This window comes from Pelobates fuscus, chromosome 10, assembly GCF_036172605.1.
Source record: "Pelobates fuscus isolate aPelFus1 chromosome 10, aPelFus1.pri, whole genome shotgun sequence".
In the NCBI taxonomy this organism is placed as follows: Eukaryota; Metazoa; Chordata; class Amphibia; order Anura; family Pelobatidae; genus Pelobates; species Pelobates fuscus.
In genome coordinates, this window is record NC_086326.1 from 98520121 (window position 1) to 98542768 (window position 22648).

The window sequence follows — 22648 nt, forward strand, 5'->3', positions numbered from 1 at the left end:
CCCCCATCCCATAGTATTCTCCCCCCCTCCCATAGTATTCTCCCCCCCTCCCATAGTATTCTCCCCCCCTCCCATAGTATTCTCCCCCCCCTCCCATAGTATTCTCCCTCCCCCCCATAGTATTCTCCCCCCCCCCCATAGTATTCTCCCCCCCTCCCATAGTATTCTCCCCCCCCCATAGTATTCTCCCCCCCCCCTCCCATAGTATTCTCCACCCCCTCCCATAGTATTCTCCACCCCCTCCCATAGTGTCCCCAAGTGCACTTTCTCTTGTCCCATAATTACTTACCTGTCTTGAAGCGTGGGCCGGCTTCACAGCGCGCACCGCGGTACAGGAACTTCAATTTCAGGTTCCGGTTTCCGGCGGGACTGAAAGGAAGTGTGCACAAGTTCTAGTACCGCGGTGCGCGCTGAACACCGGCCCACGCTTCAAGACAGGTAAGTAAATATGGGATATCGGCGTATAACACGCACCCATCATTTCCCCCCTATTTTCAGGGAGAAAAGGTGCGTGTTATACGTCGATAAATACGGTATATATTAGAAGGAAAAGAGATGCACTCTGTGGTCTTTATAAAGAATCACTGGTATTTAATGTCCAATGCAGTTACATAAATACGATCAACGTTTCGACCTCTTCAGGTCTTCCTCAAGGTGACTTTGACTTTGTTCTGAGGAAGACCTGAAGAGGTCGAAACGTTGATCGTATTTATGTAACTGCATTGGACATTAAATACCAGTGATTCTTTATAAAGACCACAGAGTGCATCTCTTTTCCTTCTACTATTTATATCCAGCGTGGGATTGCACCAGGGCATATTTTTTCATATTCATAATCCTTTAATGGGTGAGTGCCACTGTATCTGTGTGTGTGTGTATATATATATATATATATATATATATATATATATATAAAATTAATGGTGTATACAAGCAGATGTTAGCAGTATAAAAAGAACAATACAATCTATAAACAAAATTAAAATAAGAAAATAAGTCTGTAAAAAGTGAATAAGCGAGTATATAAACCATACTAAGGCAATATTCAAATTGTGAATTTCAAATTACAGGAAGAATAGACAAACTGGAGAAACAAATCTCAAAACCAGCTATGCTTGCACTTCAGCTTTTTTAACTAAAGTTTGAAATTCAAAAATCACATTTTTGGAAGCAACATCTCCAGGATGTACTTGAAAACCAGAGTAATCTGAATGTAACTTTCCTGGTTAAATACGGTGTTATTATTTATTATTAGCAGCACACACAGTCCTTCCTATGAAGATTAGAAACACTCCTCAATGTTTACAAATTATAGGTCCATATCCTCATGGAATTGTGACCTCAATTATTAAAACGGTATTGGCCTAGCACACTGGGGGCTTCTGAAATCGAAACGGGCTCTAGGGTAATAATACAATATGAGAGGAGCAAAAAAACCAAACAAGACGGGTTAGTAAAATAAAACTTAAAATGGTTACTCCAACAAAAAATAGTGGTAACCCTTGTCGGTAATAAGGGAACCCTCCTAAACACACTAAAGTTGTCATGGTGCTTGGAGTAACCTGTATTAATTTTCAAAACAAATAAAAAAAAAGAGTCCTACAACTTCCAGTTGAAAATAAACCAGGCATTTCTGGTTATTAAGAAATATACTGTTTTTGCAAAAAATACTTCAAACTCACAAAAATGTTCTACATTCCATTCCCTTACTCTACCTACTGCTCCTTCCTGTTTCCCTAAAGAATGTATGGCTGTGGATGTTCTTATTTAGAGTTGCCTCTAATATTAAAGGAACACTATAGGGTCAGGAACACAAACATGTATTCCTGACCCTAAAGTGCTAAACCTACAATTTAGGTGGCTTCCCACACCTTAGCCCCCCTATAAAAGTTTAAGACTCACCTTATTTCCAGGTCCGCTGGCGCTGGTTCTGCCCACTTTGTGACATAAAAATGGGGGAAAGCATTGGATTGGCTAAAATCGGCACGGGGCGGGGCCAAATGCCATTTTGGCCAATCAATGCTGAACGTCAGGGCTGCTTTTTCGGTAGCACTGACCCAGGAAGCAGCTCCAGTGGCCATCTAAGAAGTGGCCACTTGGAGGTGTCCATAGGGGCAATGTAAACACTGCATTTTCTCTGAAAAAGCAGTGTTTGCATGAAAAATACCCGAAGGGAGATATTATACTCATCAGAACAACTACATTAAGCTATGACTATAGTGTTCCTTTAAAGGTCTCATACACTACTCAATATATATGTATGTCCTCAGACCTCTGGCCATCAACTTTAAACCACCTACCTACCTCAGGTCTCAACTCCCATTACCTACAGATTGTAAGCTCACAAGTCATCTTGGTAAGCACCGAGTATTAAAATGCTGTAATTAATTGCTAGATTGTAAGCTCACAGGCAGGGCGCTTTATTCATTTTGTATCTATTTGTGTTTATAGTTCATCTATGTTCTGTATAACTAGCAATGTTCTGTTTTCACAAATTGCAAAGTTCTCTGGATCAGGCCCCTCTTTACCTTTTGTACTGGTCAGTGTATATTGTTCGGTCTGTATCTCCATTTGTACATTGCAGCGGAATATGTAGGCGCTTTATAAATGTCAGTAATAATATTAACAACAACATATTGTCCCAATAATGGGTAATTTTCTACATTTGTAGGTTGAGTGGCTTTTTTGTTTAAGAGTAAATTGTAGATCCATGGTTTGCAAGTTATTGTAAGCAATTTAATAATAAGGATAACAAAAGGGAACATTTGCAGGGTTACTTTTGTATTATTAAAATTTCCTTGGCATGACAAGAAATAATCAGTGTGGAAGGCTAAGTCAGCAACAATTATCAACTATAGTGTAATAATACGACAGGGAAAATAAGGGAAAACAAAGGCAATATCAAAAATCACAAGGAGAATACAAGCAAATAGAGTGGAAAAACAAAGGTTGGGATCGTGGTCCATGTCCGAAAGTCACACTTCAGGGTTTGTTTGTTTTTAAAGAGAGATTTCTCAAGTATAAATGGAAGTAATTTCCCTTAAGTCCATCTCACCCAACTGGTTGTTGTCTTTGTTTTTCAGCATTAATAGATACTATTGATTACTGCTGTAGCGTGTATTAAGCTAACCTCTTAGCAGGAGAGAAAATAGAAGTGTGTAGTGCTGAATCGGATTATCGATCTGATGGGGAGAGTAAAATCTAAAGCTACTGAACATTTTTGTCTCTCACTTTTAATTACACATACAATAAGCCACCATTCTTTCAAAACTAGCATTTTTTTAGAACTAGATTTCACACTCTGTTAAAAGGCATATTATAGTCACTCAGATCAATTCTCAATCTCAATGGTCCTTTTCCTTTTAAGCCTGCAAAATAAAGCAGTTGTTTTTTGTTTTTTTAACCCCTTAAGGACCAAACTTCTGGAATAAAAGGGAATCATGACATGTCACACATGTCATGTGTCCTTAAGGGGTTAAGCAACAGCAAAGTTTATATTGCAGGGTTAAAGGGATACTATATTGCCAGGAATACAAAGCTTTATTCCTGGCACTATCGCTCCCCCTGCCTCCAACCCCCTCACCACCCCTGTGAATAAAAGGGTTAAATACCCTTTGTTTACTTACCTGATCCCAGCACCGATGTCCCTTGGTGCTGGGTCATGGCTCCGCCCCCTCCTCTGTCCCACGACGAGTAGGTGCTAATACGCATGCGCAGCAAATGTCACACGCACATTTGTCCTCCCCGTCAGCGTCAGATACAGGACCAAAGGTCCTTTTCAATCCAGGAAACCCTCTAGGGGCTGACTGGTAGACAGCCACTGGGAGCAGACTTAGAGGAACAGCAATGTTTAACATTGCAGCACTAAGTACAAAAGGGACATTGCACCCAGGCCCCTTCAATGAGCTGAAGTGGTGTGGGTGCCTATAGTGTCCCTTTAAGTCCATCCAGTTCTGCTGCACTATCCAAGTTAAAACTCTCATAGTAACAGTTTTAATGTGTGTGCGGCACTTTCTATGCATGTGTATTAGGTCCCCAATACTCCTTAATGTGGAACATTGGATTGGACATTGGCGGATCAACTACTAATGTGCTAAGAACCTACAGTCCATCAATATAGAGAAAAAAAAAAAATAATAATTGTGGACACATTTATAAATTCTATTTTAGATGCTCCGGTCTATAGAACCCATTTGTCGTGCTGCCATGGATATGCCAAGGAACTACCCTAGCATGAAAAGTTAATGTTTTAACTGCTGAAGTATAGACTAGTAGGCAGGGGTAGGAAATTGGCGGCACTCCAGATGTTATGAACTACATCTCCCAGTCATAATGCTGGCAAAGCATCAGGGGTGATGTAATCCACAACAGGAGGACTACAAAGGTTGCCTACCCATGGCCTAGTACAAAGAAAAGCGGATTCTGCTAAACCTGTTGCCAGTCTCAGGATGGGAAGAAGTCACAGGCCTGCTACTGCACCCCTAGCCCCATCTCATACAGTTTCTACAACCAAAAGATGGGGATGGGGGGAGGGGAATTGAGATGAAATCATTTACAAAATATTTACTTTTTAACAGTATTACATTATGTGGCTTACTAATCTTACCCCTAACTCTTCCCCATTGCTCACCCATTCACATGATACGCATGTACACACACAAAATATAAGCTCCCTCTGTGTCCTAATTTAAACCAAGCAATTTAAGGTATTTCCTCCGTTTTAGTGTCTGCCAAATTAGTATTTTGGAAGGAGAATAGTTTTAAGTAATATATATATATATATATATATATATATATATATATATATATATATATATATATATATATATATATATATATATATATATATATATATATATATAAAATAAAATATAAATTTTCCTTGTGGTATGCTAACCAAAGGGCCTTTGCTTGACAATTTAATTTAATCTACCGTAATTGTAGTGTGCAGGGTGAGATTTATTTAGTGCATTGAACATGAACATGTAATAAAACCGTTCACAATGGGATAGTTTAGATCAGTCATCACTTCTTCACTTGTGTTTGTATAAACTAGGGGTTATTTACTAGAACCCAAAAGTAACCTAATTAGGAATGTGAAATCAATACAGGACAATAAACATGTGTTTGGATATCATTCCTAGAAAGAGTGATCAATTGCCAGTACTAGCAAGCCAGCTCCCAAACAAACATACATTTACAGCAGTTGTGGCTTCCCTTGATGGTCCGTGAATGCTGTAGTTCAGAGCTCCATGCTAGACTCGGGTTATGAATTTGCTGGTGGCCAATTCCAAATTGAATCAAAAAGAATATTGAATGAAAAAAACAAAAGAAAACAACTTACCTTTATTCCAGCATCAGGGCAGTCTCATTGATGCCAGATTGACCCCTCCAGTCTGACAAATGTAAGCATTGCCTTGTAAGAAATGGCAATTTTTACATTTGTCAGCCATAATTGCTCTACTGGTTCTGAATCAGACAGGCACTAGAGGTACTTTCTAGAGAAGACTTAAAATTTTAAATTTATAGACTGACTTCTATAAATGACTTATTTTGTGCCTAAAGCCCTTAATTGCTGTCTGAATAACAGTCACTAATAGAAATGAAAGTTGCAAAAATGTAAAGGTACGTTCCAAACACAAAAAGTACTTCAGATTGCTGAAGTGTTTTATATCTGTATATTAAATTGTGCTTTTTTTTTTTTTTCTCCTTAAACTTATTTCACAGGAAATCAACACTTTTATAAATGACTCCTATAACAGCCAGGGATGTTTCCTTCTGCTTCTGTTAGCAGAACAGGGCTAACAGATGGGACAATCGTGTTTTGGCTAGTTTTTGACAGTTAACACTGGGGAATAAAAAGCCATGCACATGGGTAGACCACAGAGATTCACAATGAGAAGTCTCTCATTTGTTCATTCTCCAGCACAGACAGTGTGCACTTTCGAAAGATGGGAGGGCTAGCAGTAGCAGCAGATCCTAGATATGCAGGCTTTCCCCCCCCCCATGCCCCAGAAACTGTGCTAAAGAAAAAAAAAAGAAAATCTCCTTTAAGATGAAGGGATCCCCACCACAAAAGGGTTAAAAAATATATATTTTACTTGCCTTTTATCTCACACAGAGCTATCCCATTATCTGACCCAAACCACTTGGCTGAGATCATGAATCTTGATGATTTCAGCCAATCCAATGCATTCCCATAGGACAGCATTGAGAGGCTAGGGCATGAGTGGCAAAAGGCTGCACCAAACAGATGGCCGCTATTAGAAACTTCCAATTGACAGCGTTTCACTCGACTATTTTTGCAGATGCTGTCAGAAAGACAATGTTATAAATTGCAATGTTAATGTGAGAGAGACATGGCACCCACTTTATTAAGATGAAGGGGTCTGGGTGATAGTTTGAAACAAAATTGTACTGTTAATAGATTGCTGCCCTACCACTCTATTAAATTGCACACGACTGCCTATGATAACGTGAGGGTTTTAAAGGGATCCATTTCAGAGCAGCAACATAGTGAAGGACGCAAACAGATCTTGGTTTCTAATCAGAATGCCTTATGAATTTATAACATACTCGTGTCAAGTGGGGTACTTACCTGTAAAGAATCTGTGAAGTTTCAGGCCAATAGCTTACTGATACTCTGTACAGTTACCATTTTGAAAAAAATAACTATTTCTACACAAATCTACTGTTGACCGAACATGTTTATTATTATGCCGGTCAGAATTTTTTATGTTTTCAAGAATATGTGTGTGTGTAGTGGATGCAGTGAGAGTATTTGATTAGTGAATGCAGTGAGAGTATTTGATTAGTGAATGCAGTGTGTGTGTTTGTGTAGTGGATGCAGTGTGTTTGTGTAGTGTGTGTACAGAGAATGCAGTGTGTTTGTGTAGTGTGTATATAATGAATGCAGAGTGTCTGTATAGTGAATGCAGTGTTTGTGTAGTGTGTATATAATGAATGCAGAGTGTGTGTGTATAGTGAATGCAGTGAGTGTTTGTGTAGTGTGTATATAATGAATGCAGAGTGTGTGTGTTTGTGTAGTGTGTGTATAGTGAATGCAGTGAGTGTTTGTGTAGTGTGTATATAATGAATGCAAAGTGTGTGTGTGTGTGTGTGTGTATATATATAATGAATGCAGAGTGGATGTGTATGTAATGTGTGTAAAATATGGGGGGGCGCGCATTTTTATTTTTGTCCCCATTTCCTGCTTCTTACCTGGCCAGGGAGGGGTGAATGGCATTCTCTGGGGTGCCCAGCACACTCTTACTTACCTTCCCAGCAGCTCCCCTGTCTAACTCTCACGGCCTGTGTGTCGCGCGGAGCGTTGCCATGGTAACCCGTGGCACCGCTCTGAAGGCTGCGGGAGTCGCGAGAGTTAGACGGAGAGCTGAAGTGACCACCGCGGGCCCCCCGATCGCCCCCCAATCCTGATGGCGGCCCTGGTGTGCATTATCGGTGTCTTTATTGGTCGATACCAATATTGCTGAAAATACAGAATATCGGCTAGACCAATAATCAGTTGATCCCCAATACAGACAATTAAAATAAAATAGATATTTATACCTAATATGTACAGATTACATCAATATTTATTATTATTGCCATTTATATAGCACCAACAGATTCCGTAGCGCTTTACAATATTATCCAGCACTATTGTTATTCGTGCCATAAATGTTTCACGTTTGAGCATGAGATTACCGAGGGGGTCCTCACATTAAATCTTTGCACAGGCCTGTTTTCTCCTTCGTCCTGCTAGCTGTTGCTAAGGGATACATGTCCCTGATGTGCAATGGATGAACACATGTCCGCGGGCTGCCAGTTGTTATACAGGAGGCTGGCTGTGCCGCCTTGCAGATGGCAGAGGGAGCGCTGGATGCTGACTGAATTATGGGGAAACCTTTGTCATTGTCCTTCTTACTCGTGCGGTGACTCTGCAGCTGCTCCCTCTTCAATTTTGTGTTTACAAGTGCTATGGCCTTCTGTAAAAACAAGAGATGAAAATGTCCCTTTGTTCCTCGTTGGAGAGGGCCTGTGTTTCACAAGGTGAAAGTGGTGATGGGGGGGGGGGGGCACAACACATGGTGACAACGGACTAATGGCAAGCAGCAGACAGGGTGGTTTGTCATTGACTACCTGTAAAATAACATCTCTGTGACAATATAAAAAATTTAAAATAATGCTATTCATCATCCATCTTTATTATTGAAAAGGACCAACTATTACATTAAATTGCAGTATTTTTTATTTTTTTTGCAGTTTTGAGATTTCAATGGTAACAAAAACTCATAATAAATGTATTTCCAGATGTGTTTTTGTTGCTCATCTTAGAGAGTATGGCTTTGTTTAAGATTTACATGATAAGAGAATACACAGTCACGAGGAAGATCTGATTGTGTATGAACTATTATGTTGCAGTACATAATTTCACCTTATAGCTTTATTTGTGCAAATGTAATTCATAATCAGGTATATAGTGGAGCAGGGTTAACAAACGTTGTCCTCGATTAACACATATTATCCATGACACACAACTTTTTTCTATCAACACATAATCTTCCATCAAGACACACACACATGCAAAATGCAAGACAAACACATTGAGATTTGTTCACTAAACTAGGAATTGTTGAAAATGGTCTTAAATGAACACTGTATAATTAGGAATAAAAAATGTGTATATCAGACACTATAATGTCATAGTCGCTGTTTAGATGACCCCACCCCTCCCCCCTCCCCCCTCCCAATGTTTGACTAGTAGGAACACTTTCATGGTTTTGTAATCAAAAGTCTACAAGTTCACTACTCAGCTGTAATAGGGTAAGTCTTTAGCATAGTTGCCTTTATAAAATTATGCCACTTATTCATCCGTGACAGAACAACTCCTTCATGGTGACAACCAGGACTTTATTGGGTACCAATATAGCCAAGTTACAGCAAGACAGGAGCCTGAGCAGGAGTTAACAGTAGCAGATTAGGACTCCAAGTCGCATCTTGTTTAGTTCACTCTGGTTCCTGTAAAGTCAAACCATTACGGAGACTGATGGACTATAAAACTTGCACTGGATGGAAGAGCTAAGGGCTGTTGCAGTAAAGTAAATATTGCACAGGACCATACTTTAAATGAAACTTGTTGAAGGAATGCATTTATAGGAACTTAACCTAGCGCCACTCAGCTTTTAAATTCTTCACTATTCTTTAATGCATGGAAACAGATGGGAGGAACAGCGAACAGCTTCAGGACTTAAAGGGACACTATAGTCACCAAAACAACTTCGCTTAATGAAGCAGTTTTGGTGTATAGAGCATTCCCCTGCAGCCTCACTGCTCAATTCTCTGCCATTTAGGAGTTAAATCCCTTTTTTTATGAACCCTAGTAACACCTCCCTGCATGTGACTTGAACAGCCTTCCTAAACACTTCCTGTAAAGAGTCATCTAAAGTTTATCCTTTCTTTATTGCATGGTCTGTTTAATTTAGATTTTCTTATCCCCTGCTATGTTAATAGCTTGCTAGACCCTGCAAGAGCCTCCTGTATGTGATTAAAGTTCAGTTTACAGAGAAAGAGATACAACTGTTTAAGTTAAATTACAGCTGATTGAAAGTGAAACCAGTTTTTTTTTTTCATGCAGGCTCTGTCAATCATAGCCAGGGGAGGTGTGGCAAGGGCTGCATAAACAGAAACAAAGCGATTTAAGTCCTAAATGGCAGTGAATTGAGCAGTAAAACCTGAGAAGCATGATCTATACACTAAAACTGCTTCATTAAGCTTAAGTTGTTTAGGTGACTATAGTGTTCCTTTAACCACTTAAGGACCAAAATTCTGAAATAGAAGGGAATCATGTCACACATGTCATGTGTCCTTAAGGTGTTAAGGGAGTTGGACAACTACTGACCCACAAGATACACACACACACAAAGTAAGAGTCCTAGTGCATATTGTTCTCACAAGACAGGCACAGCTTTACATTTCCAAAGTAATAAAAACTTATAGGAATTCCCTGAACACCAAAACCACTTGTGCTTGTTGAAGTGCTTATAGTGTCAGGAACTGTGCAGCATTTCTACTTCCAGACATCAAAGGGATTTTTTTATTTTCTAGGGTGCAACTATGGTGTCAAGCAACAGACATCAGTCGGAATGGAACTAGAGTTTCAGGCTGGACTTGCAGAATTAGTGCAACTTAAATTTTTATCAGCGTGCTGGCAATTAATGCAAAACCATTGTACTTGCAGTTGCTGCAATGCATGCATGCAGAGTACCGGCACACCTGGCTTCTCACTGCCTCGCTCACACTCCGCTGATTGGTTGGTTAATGTTTTTCCCCTCTCTATATATATATATCTTTATATATATACACACGTATATTATATATATATATATAGTGGGGTAGTGTATGGACCAATGATTTTTCCCCCATTCGCAATCACGTGATCTGCTTTTCTAGATCGCTTGTTTAGATTATAGTAGCCCACTGATTTTCTTGATGTGATGTCATCGGTTGTGTTTTCTATTATTCACCTTATTTTTTTTAATCTTGTATATCCATTCAGATAAAGTTATCCTTGAGCACTTATTTACGAGTATTTGTTTTTCTTTTTAAATAAATGTAATGCTACTGATCCCTTATAATTATGAGGTCATCACTATGCAACTTGATCCATTTTTCACACGGTCCAATGTCTGCACACGTTCTTCGTTGACTTTTACATGCTGTACTGCTAATTGAGAATAGAAATACTGTTTGCTTTGTTAAAGGCATGATAAAGGCTCTTACTGAGACAAAACACATTGTTGCTGTATCTCATCCAATAAATGTGCTTGGGACATTATACTTTTTCTCCGTCCCTTTTTTGTATTTACACTTACCTATGGAGTTTGGTTATCTATTAACTGAAGGCACAGTGGGAATTGTTTATTGTTTTCAGAAATTTAAAATACACTATTTTCATTACTTATTACTCATGTGCCTAAAAAAAATAAAGTAAAATAAAATAAAAAACCCAACACATCAACGACCCACAAATACAACTTTAACCTAGAGTGTAAAAGAATGATCGTACTCATATGAACCACAGTTCATATTCACACCCTTAATTCTCCTAGTGGAACAGTACTAAAAAGCACAGTGTTTAGATCTGGCCTCTGGGTTATTACTACAAGAATAGATAGGTTACTGCAAGGGTTATTACCCTGCCTCAGCTGAGCTGGGATGGTAAGCCTGACTTTAATAAGATAACCGACTGCCGTTTCAAAGAGATTAAACGGATATTGATGTGACCCAGTGAAAAGATCAATTTTAGAGCGTCTAAACAAGCCAAAGTGGCCGTCTGTATTTACACATAAAGTGGAAGAGCCAGAAATTGGATAAAGAGCAGCACACTACAGGTTAATTAATTTGCCATCACTTTACCAAGGAACTAGAGAATAGATAATTAGACCCAGCAGCCCTGCACAAGCAGAAAGATAGAGGTATCCTAAAGAACAAGCCAGACACTTGTAATAAACATTACATTTACATCCACTTATACAGCAATCATTTTATTTGGAACAGTAACAAATTCCACAGCACTTTATTTCAAACTGGAGTATTGCACAACATACCACAAACCAAACAGACATCATATGGAACAAAAACTACAATAAAGAGCTACCTAGGAATATGGCAACATTAAGCATGAGCTGGACTATAAAAAGGTACTGCTTAAAAAATAAATTAACAAAATTCTTTAAAAAAAAAGGACACCAAGCTGAGAAAAGGCAGCGTTTATATTTGTCCCTAAAGTCGTCATTATTATTTTTATTAGCATTAATAGAGCACCAACATATTTCACAGAGATCATTTAAGGATAAGGATATCTAGCAAGTAAACAACATTAAGAAGAATATTGACTAAATGAGACGGTGAAGACGGCCCTGATCAAATGAGCTCACAATCTATGTGTTAGAGGCCTATCTTTGCAGGACCACCATTTGGCACCTTCACACTCTGCATAAAAATGATGGATGATCCCAACAGATCAGCATTGATCTAGTGCATCTCTATGAAGAGATGTTCATTGACACAAAGCAGTGATCCAACGCACACGTGCACTTGCTGACTAATGCTTCCCCATGGGGAAGCATTGGATTGGCTGAACTCATTTAATGATGACCTCACTCATTTAATGATGAACAGTGGTAGCAATGAGCACCAGGGGATTAAAGACCAGTAAATCTCTCTTACTTGCCAGGGGCGAGTAAATTATATTACTAGCTCTTCACCTACTCTGACACCTAGTTTTACTAAACCACCAGCCTAGTGTTTTATCTAACAAACCATTCATCTAGTCTGCCACCTATGCTTCAACCCCCATCCCAACACTTCTACTGTTGCTGATCTTTAAAGGTCTTTGTTATTAGAGAGGCTTAAAACAAAAACACGTACAGTCAAAAGCTGCATACAATATCAAGTGGAAGGTTAGCCAAGTTTCCTTTTCACTTCATGGGTGACTGAAGTCAAGCATCATTAGGATTAGACAAACACAGGGACACTATGAAAATGGCAGCAAACAGCAACCTCTGCAATCCCATACATGCCAATATAACATCTATGTACCTGGCACCCTGACCGCCTGATATCAGCAAGTCCCACACTGCTGTCATGTGGGTTCCTATATTGTTTGTCAAGTCTTTCGGCAGCATGCCCCATGCTACCCTCTGTTGGGAAGACTACTATTGTAACGGACCGTTTCGCTCAGAAGGGGATAAAAACCGTTTAGGCGATAATCCCCTTTCCCATAGACCAGCAGCTACTGCAATCACCAACCTCCCGAACTCCAAACTGTACGTATTCACTAACTCTCGAACAGCAGACACACGAACCCTGGAAGCAGGCGAACAGGAAAAGCAATACGAACAGCTTACACTCCTGGCAATCGGCATACAGTCAAATCCCCCCCCAAGAATGAGACAACACTTCAGCTTCAGGATTAAACAGCAACAACCACGATTTATTCACACACAGGCTTATATGCGATTCTCACATGCAAGGGAGGGATTTACAATACACCAATCCAGTTTAAGGTACAACCCACACATCTCCTCCCTCTAACTTATCTGTTAACACAATTAACATGGACATAGTTTTACCCAAGTCTTGGATGTACCCTAAATACTTGGGGTACATCCACAAAACAGTATCTCCAGATAGCCCTAGTCTGGAGGAACAACATATGTGAAAATCAGCCAATTCGGATAAAGGGTTCGGGAGTTATGGGACTTTAAAGTATTGACCGACCGCACAGGCAAAGTAACCGAAAATAGTTCCATAAGGTTTGGCCTTGCAGTCGGTCGCTGTTAGTGTATTAAAAGTCCCGAGCGGCTTGCCATCCGTGGGTTTCTTTGGGTTCGTTGGATTCCCCATGTAAGAATTAGTCTTTCTACCGAACGGCGTCTCGTTCGGTAGTTGAGGCACGAATCCACGGAAGTCTGGAGGTCTCAGCGGTGTTTGCTTAGTCGAGTGTCCGATTTTAGTTCCAGACACTCGACGGCAAAACACTGCTGTTCGGGAGCTAAGATGTCCGCCGCCACGTGTTCGTTTGACGAACAAAGGCCACCCAGCGTTTGTCAATTAAGTTGCGGTTAACCGCAGCTTCTGGGCGGTCAATTGACAGCACACTCCATCTCCTAGGTGGTCCCTCGTACGGTAGTTTGTTCTACCGAACACCCTGGCAGAAAGCACGAATAAGCCTTTCTGCAGGGGAAATAAACCTTTTCCAAGTCTGATCCATAGTCTAAAGGAAGCAGGCGGGCAACCAGGTTTCTCCAGTTCATAGTGGCGAGGTTGGTTTCGCCACAACTATAATAGGTCCAAAATGCATCTATCATTTTTAGGTTTTCATTCTTGCTTAAAGAGTTTATCTACTTTTGTATGTTGGATGTTCTACTCTGACCACCCAGGCACCACACAATACAAACCAGTGGAGCCAAAGGCAAGTATATAGCAGACAGCAGAATATTAGGAGGAGGGGAACATATGCCCATATGTCTTTTTATGATAAAAACATGGAGAAAAGGTACATTGTACCGTTCAAAGGCAATGGAGCAGAAGAATTGTGCTTTTCTCCTATGCACACACGCCTCACTGCTCCATTAAGCCCTGTTCTAGAGTACTGTACTCTAGTCCCCTTGTGTAAAAATGTAGGCCTGCCAATGAGTGGATGTAATTCCTACACATGAAAAAAAGCCTTTTCCAATTGTATGTTTGCAAGGGCTCAACTTTCATTTTCTGAAAGGGAAGAAGAAAAACATTTTGAGCCATCGTATCACATTTACTTGGCGACAGGCAAAACCTGTACAACTATGACAGATTCTAAGGGTGTAAGAAAACACCTAAGTTAGGAAAGGGAAAAAAATAAATAATAAAACATTAAAAAAAAAACACTCCATACTTGGTCTCCAACTTTAAAAGGAACACTATAGGGTCAGGAAGACAAACATGTATTCCTGACCCTATAGTGTCAAAACCACCATCTAGCCCCCATGGCCCACCCAAATATAGTAAAATCTTACTTGTATTTCAGTCTGGAGCTGCTGCCTTTGCATCTGAACTGCAGCTGACCTCTGACATCAGCAGAAGTGGTGGTCTGAGCCAATCACAATGTTTTCCATAGGATTGGCTGAGACTGTCAAAGAGGCAGATCAGGGGCAGAGCCAGCACAAGTCAAACACAGCCCTGGCCAATCAGCATTTCCTCATAGAGATGCATTGAATCAATGCATCTCTATGAGGAAGGTTCAGTGTCTGCATGCAGAGACAGACACTGAATGGTAGTGCTGCACACTAGGCAGGACTGATTAAAAAAGCACCTTGAGCAGCCATCTAAGGAGTGGCCAGTGAAGTTATCACTAGGCTGTAATGTAAACACTGCATTTTCCCTGAAAATACAATTTTTACAGCAAAAATAATGAAGGGAATGATTCTACTCACCAGAACAAGTACAATAAACTGCAGTTGTTCTAGTGACTTTAGGGTCCCTTTAAGTAGAAAGTGATTCAATGTCAGACCTCAAAATATGCAGCACCAATCAATTCAGTCCAAAATGACAATAATACACATGAAAAAGGTAGACACACATTTGTAGATTACTTGAGTGTGTAACAAGTGGCACTACTGAACATTTAATGTTATGATTATGAAATCAGACAATTCCTAAAATGCACAATACAAAACAAGAGACAGAATTAAAGATTTGTGTTTCATACATTTAATGTAATGTTAGAGTTTTTTATAAATACCAAGTATTCTTTTAAAACCGTTCAAAAATGGACGTCATTATTACAAACCCTCCACGTTGAAACATAGCCTAGTCAACATTTAGAAGATATATATATATATATATATAAAATCACCCTCGACCAGGACTATACTGGTCAGTGGGCATAGGCTAGATGCCCTCTGTGGCCTACCTATGGTCTACCCATCTTGCTTGGGCTCCTAGGCCCATCCAAGGCAAAGCCAAATTTAACCCCATGCTACTCTCTACCCACTATAGGTTTTTAATATTAAATATTTTGTCTCCGTTGTTTCTTTAATGATTGGCACCAGTAGTATTATTATCATTCTGAGGATAGAATCTACATGTCTAGCCTACCCTATACGTCTAATAGCACTGATGTTTAGACATGTTTGTTATGCTTGTTTAATTGAAACATACCTACAGAAAAAAAAGAGGCTGTCACTCAGGAGATTATTTCATTGTGCATTTTATTACAATGTTGTTCTGTGATCATGTTATAACTCCATTTCTTTTTCTGTACCATAACTCTTAATACCTCAAAAGAAAGATTGACAAAAAATAAAATAAAAATAGTATCACTTTTCATACTTTTCTATGTTTTTTTTAATTCAGTATGAATGTTTTCCCTGCTGATTCCAATTGCCAATTATAATGGCAGAACTTTTTATCAGGTGTTGGCAAATATTTGCAGAATTTAGAGACATGCCCATTTAGGGGACAACCGTGTTTCCTAAATAGCCATTATCTATTAAGGATAAAGCAAGAGTTCGGTACATCCAAACATATGAAAATAAGGTGCTTATATTCAGAACACCAGGTCGCCATGGTGACACAGAAATAGAACCTGGAACAGAGAATTTGTCTCCCTGCAGTCTACAATAGTCTATAAGGAAGCAGGCTATCTCAGCTCTCACACACTGCTTGTTAGAATGGTTACTTCCTAATGAGCAAAAATTCCTTCTCCATTCACCCCATAAAAAAATAAGTAAAAAACACACACACACACAACACACACACACTCACACACCACTATTGCAGCATTAAAGAGTTTCTCCAGCCCTTTTGGAGGGGGTGGGGGATAAAATAAAATTAATTTACTCACCTTGAATCCAGTGCCAGGGAAAGCTTCCGGCGCAGAGTTCCACACCCCCTCCGGCGAGAGAAGGGGAAGTAGGGTTCTTGATTTGAAAAATAAATACATTTTTAAAAGTAAACAACCCGAGGGTAATTGAGAGAGCGCGCAATGTCGGTGGTAGGGAGAGGATTGTGATCCTCTCTGCAGTTGCTCTGCCTGCTAGGGAGACGATGATCACATAGGTCGGCAGAGTGCAGTTTTTTGCTGACAAAAGACACAACATGTGCACAGAATTGACAATAGCAGCCTGGAACAAAGGTCTGGGCTGCCAATGTCACATGTACTGGGGGTGCAACAGGCCCACTGCACACAATTTAAAATAAACTTTGGATGTGCAGTGTTTGAAACTGAAACATCGCACATATTGACTTCTACCACCATGACCATTTCAAATCACTGAAGCAGTCACGGTGGTTGGAGTAACCCTTTAAGTGCGGGTAAATAATGCTGTGTAAAAACAGGGTGTGGGGGGGATACACAAGAAAGAAAATCTCACACACAAGCAATTACCTAAGGTGCACTATGTACAGGAAAACAGTTTTCCCATGATGCCTCCAATATCTATGAAGAAGGTCTGTATAAGCTCATAACTTTCTCCACCAGTGGCATTCATGTGCACATGCCACGCGATCAGCACAGCTGGGGTTACCTAATTTACATATTTACCCAGCAGTACTATCGAAAAGCACGTCATATACATATCATTTATTTATTTTGAAGTGGTGAAATAGTCTGGAATGCCTGGTAATACCTTCTGTTCAGTCTTACTTTGTTTTTAATGGTTTCATACTAAACAGAGTCCCCAAACAGTCCGTCCTCTCTGTGCTTCTCCAGCTAACGAAGAAACATTACCCTAAGCATCAATGGGTGGCAGCGATTGGCTGAAAGGGTCATATGACTACTTTCATGTTATCATAGATATCCGGACCTAGTATGAATTGGAAAGGCTAAACTATAGTATAATAATTTCCTTAGCCATACCAGTGGAAGCCAGGCTGTAGGCAGTGAGGGACCCGCATTCAGGGTTAAACTTCTCGAAAACACTGAATGGAGGGACAGATCTGCATCCAGATCGTGCCTACACCTGAGAACTTGAATGTGTAACACAGATACTGTGTATCATGGGATAGTGCACAAGGCATTGTGGGAGACCAAAACTCCAGGAGAGGAAAGGTATCAAGAGCTGCAATACGAGGATAGTGACAGCATGAGTATAAGCACTGCACACTGACTCTCCTTGCTTTTGCTTCTAAGCGGACCTCTCACCTACCTGTATGTGTATTGCAAATATGAAGGCATGCATGATATCCACTTACAAAAAGGGATATACTGAATAAGGACTGTATGAAAACTTTCAACAGAGTTTATGTATGTGCTGGTGATGACAAAAAGACAGAAAAAGATTTCCTTAAATGTTGGCTTACACTGTGACTTATTGTGCAGTCTAGAGCCTGAAAGGTTGACATTGCCAGATTAAAAAGGAACACGCCAGGTACCTCTCATTGAAGCGGATATGATTACTGGAGGCCATGGGTGCCATCTTACCTTAAAGGGACTCTATAGTCAACATATAAAAGCACGAAAGACAGGTCCCCCAGCCTTCCTTCTTGCTTTTATATGTACTTTCATTTAATAAAAATAATTTGAGGTGTTTTTATATTAAAAACTTACCTCCGTTCCAGCGCCGAGCTCCCAGCCATGCCGCGCCCCCCTTTTTCGTCATCACGGGGCCCAATAGGACGCTTCTCTGAGAGAAGAGTCATCGCGATGTGGTGCGCATGCGCGGCTTCGCGCTGCACCAATCGCGTTCTTCATAGAGCGGCATTGACAGCCGCCCTATGAAGAAATTCAGCGCTTTACCACGCATGTGCGCGGAATGCGCGTTCGCGAGCTGAACTGTCTGACCTACTGTCCCCCCCCCTGGCCCCCACCCCTGAGCGGCGGGTGGGGGCCCTAAAATTCACAATAGGGGGGGGAACCTACTGTCCCCCCCCGGCCCCCACCCCTGAGCGGCGGGTGGGGGCCCTACTGTCCCCACACCCCGGCCCCCACCCCTGAGCGGCCCTAAATACAAAGGGGGGGGGACCCTAGTTAACCCTTCCCCCCCCCCCAAAAAAATAAAAAAATCTCCCTACCTACCCCCCCTCACCCTAAAAATAATGAGGGGGGGACCTTTAACTAAAAACCTGAAAAAAAAAAAATATGAGATAAAAACAACTTACCATTCGATGTTTTCTTTCTTCTAAAATCTTCTTTCTTCAGCCCCAAAAAAGGCCAAATAAAAAGCCATAATAACCGACGCAATAAAAAAAAAAAAAGAAAAAACCCGAGCGCAAAAAAAATAATCCATCTTCACCCATGGAGGGCTCCGCGCAGACTGAGCTCCGCAGGGCGGGGGAAGGCTTATAAAGCCTTGCCCGCCCTGCAATTAGGCTAAGAACACTCTGATTGGTGGGTTTAAGCCAATCAGAGTGCTCTTTGTCATTTTACAAGCGTGGGAAAGTTCTTTGGAATTTTCCCACGCTTGTAAAATGACACAGAGCACTCATCCAATCACAGTGCTCTGTCATTTTACAAGCGTGGGAAAATTCCAAAGAACTTTCCCACGCTTGTAAAATGACAAAGAGCACTCTGATTTGCTTAACCCCTTAAGGACACATGACATGTGTGACATGTCATGATTCCCTTTTATTTCAGAAGTTTGGTCCTTAAGGGGTTAAACCCACCAATCAGAGTGTTCTTAGCCTAATTGCAGGGCGGGGCAAGGCTTTATAAGCCTTCCCCCGCCCTGCAGAGCTCAGTCTGCGCGGAGCCCTCCATGGGTGAAGATGGATTATTTTTTTTGCGCTAGGGTTTTTTTTTTTTTTTTTTTATTGCGTCGGTTATTATGGCTTTTTATTTGGCCTTTTTTGGGGCTGAAGAAAGAAGATTTTAGAAGAAAGAAAACATCGAATGGTAAGTTGTTTTTATCTTTTTTTTTTTTTTTCACAGGTTTTTAGTTAAAGGTCCCCCCCTCATTATTTTTAGGGTGAGGGGGGTAGGTAGGGAGATAGTTTTTTTTTTTGGGGGGGGGGGGGGAGGGTTAACTAGGGTCCCCTACCCACCGCTCAGGGGTGGGGGCCGGGGGGGACAATAGGTCCCCCCCCTTATTGATAATTTTCGGGCCCCCACCCGCCGCACAGGGGTGAGGGCCGGGGGGGGCAGTAGGTCCCACCCTTATTTTTAATTTTAGGGCCCCCACCCGCCGCACAGGGGTGGGGGCCGGGGGGGACAATAGGTCCCCCCTTATTGATAATTTTAGGGCCCCCACCCGCCGCACAGGGGTGGGGGCCGGGGGGGACAATAGGTCCCCCCTTATTGATAATTTTAGGGCCCCCACCCACCGCCCAGGGGTGGGGGCTGAGAGGGGGGGGGAGAGAGTAGGTCTCCCCCCCCCCCCCCTTCAACCACTATTGTGGACAGAAAGCATCCCTGTGGGTTCAGGCTTCAGCTGTCAGCTGAAGCCACGCCCACAGCAGTGCTGACAGCCTCAGCACACAAAGCGCGTTCACAGTGCTTTGTGTGCTGATAGCCCGTCTGAAGTATTCACCCAGAATGCATCAGACGTGAGGCCTTTTTAGGGCCTCTGAACTCGGAAGTCCCTCTGGTGGCCGTCTGATTGACTGCAACAAGAGGTGTTCCAAGCTTCCAATGTAAACACTGCATTTTCTCAGAAAATACAGTACTTACAAGAAAAAGGCTCCGGGTTGCTGTAGCACTCACCTGAACAACCTCATTAAGCTGAAGTTGTTCAGGTGACTATAGTGTCCCTTTAAGGGATTAAACGATTCACAAACAGGGAGAAACCTCACTGAATTTTTGGACAAGCTAACAGCTGCTGTCTTCACAACTCTGGGGTTAAATAAGTTTGGAAACGGTTTACTTCCCTAAGGTAAGATGGTGCCAACGATTTCCAAGCACCATAAAAACTTCACTGAGATGAGTGCTCCTTTAACACACACATACAAATTTCAAATAACACACGCATACAAATTAACACACACATACAAATTTCTACTTGTCAGGGCTACATTTTCACTTGCCAATGGCCTCAGAGGGCATTTCAGATATTAGGTTATGGATTTGCCAAGCTATAGCTAAATTAAAAGAGCTTGTTTTTGTCCAATTTACATTTGCACTTTGAACACAGCACTGCTAACAACATGTGTAATTTAAAATAGCTTTTATCATTCAATGGTGATGTACTTTCTGTTAAGACTAGAAGCACATCACAGACTTTAGCTAGCAAGAAATAAATAAACCTCACAGATGACAGAAGGGAGGATTTGCCTGTCAAGGCCTCTTTCACAAAATGCATTACTTTAGGTTAAAACGGTCAATGGATTACAGAGAACAAACGTACACAAAAAATATACTAGATTCATCAACTGAAGACAGTTCATTCAATGGGACTTTTTCCCATTCATACATGTGACACTATTTTAATCAAGGACAAATAAGAAATCTTTCCTGACCTATTATTTATATAGCGCCAGCAAATTCCGTAGCGCTGTACCTACAGTTTTAATGTGTAGGAGAATTCAGTTTAATGAGATCAAGCATGTCCAGCTGATGTCATTTATATTAGCCATATACAGGCTAAATGTTTAGATTTGATGACAAATCGTCTTATATAAAAAAGCCAATTATCCCTTAACTACACCTCCCCAAAATAACAAGAATACGCACACTCGATTTCCACCTTGAAATAAGGCAATCAGTCCATCGGTTTAAACAGATTTGTTTTCTGTAATCTCAGCTAGCACAAACCTAAAGCAAACATGCAGTTTTTAAAAACACTATCACAATAGTTTTTCCAAACCAGAAATCAATAGAGAAACAACAACAACGGGTCTTCAGGGACATAAAATAGTGTGTAGAAAGCAGGTTCATCTGTTATCAGTATGAGGGTTAGTTATCTGTAGCATATGAACAGCATGACTTACCACTTCACAGCCTATTTACCCAAACAGTGAAGGGGTTGGCCACAGTGTTTCCAATTACATGTCACAAATGAATACTCTCATAAGGATGCCATAGGCTCCATTAACACTCACCTGGTCCTTTTCATGAGGGAGAAGGCTAACCACAGGTAGCACTGTCATGGAAGAACTGCAATATTTAGAGGATCCTTTGCTTTCCAAGCCTCCATAATTAATTCTATATTGTGGACCATTCTTCAATAGCCTCCCACTGTTAACAGCTCTTTTAGCTGCCAAACGCAACCTCCGCTGAAAAATTGGGTTGGCCACAATACCAGACAGGTCATTCTGGCTCCTTAGGAATTTCTCTATATTCTTCAAGGAAGAGCCATTTGGTTCTTGAAGCCCCTCAACTGCCCGGCGAAGGATTTTATTCCAATCGACACTACGCAGGTCTGAGCTGCCTGTCCTCTGCCCCTTTCCTGCTTTTGGCAGAGGACCAGGGCTGGCCACTGTAAAGCGCCCAGGATATTCAGGGTCCTTGTACGAAGCCACACCTTTGTTGATGACCTTGAGAACAGAGCCATCCTGGACACTTAGTTCGAGCTGCTCCAGAGCAAGCTTTTTATCAAGGCCATGAGAAACGCATACCGCATGACAGATACGTTCCTCCGATGGACGCTGTTTTTGCCTTTTCACTTTTTGTATGGCTTCCAAAATCCACTCCGTATAGAGAGGGTTTGCAAGTTTTACCATGATTGAAAAACTGTATCCAAGAGCCAAGTGCTGCCCATAGAGGTCATCCGTGTGCAACTGTAAACATCCACTCTAAAACCATACAGATCCTAGGTTCTATCCAGCAACAGCTCGCAAGCATCCATCTTCAAGGCAGAAATCCACCAGAGGAAGTCACATCAAACGGAACAGCTGGAATACAGTAAACCAACGTCATAAAAAAACCTTTAAAGGGAAAAGAGGAAACAGACGTTATAGTAACGATCAAAGAAAAGAGAAATGTTAATGAATGACAGGGAGGCACGTGAGCTGCCCTTTAACTACTTTGTAGTTTTTGTTTTGGATTAATAGCAACTTTTAGGATCTATCCTCAGTAATCCATGCAAGGCAGTGTGGATTTCAATGCCATTTATTAAGGATATACAAGAAACGAACAGTGTACAGACATTAGAGTTTTAATATGTACTACAATATGTTCCCGAAAAGAATATGCTATTTAGTGACCTCTCTTCAAAGATTGCTAACTATGCAA

At 41.0% G+C, this 22648-nt stretch overlaps 1 protein-coding gene across 3 annotated transcripts in view; it reads right to left on the minus strand.

Moving 5' to 3' along the window:
- Positions 1-22648, minus strand: part of KAT6B (lysine acetyltransferase 6B) — a 122058-nt gene that overhangs the window by 94373 nt on the left and 5037 nt on the right. For 2 of the 3 annotated variants that reach the window (XM_063434336.1, XM_063434334.1), the window contains exon 3: positions 21517-22308. In XM_063434336.1, coding sequence (XP_063290406.1) covers positions 21517-22137 — 621 coding nt within the window. In that variant the 5' untranslated portion in view covers positions 22138-22308. Of the gene's footprint in view, positions 1-21516; positions 22335-22648 lie in introns of those variants that run through there. The other variant, XM_063434335.1, reaches the window with a different exon arrangement.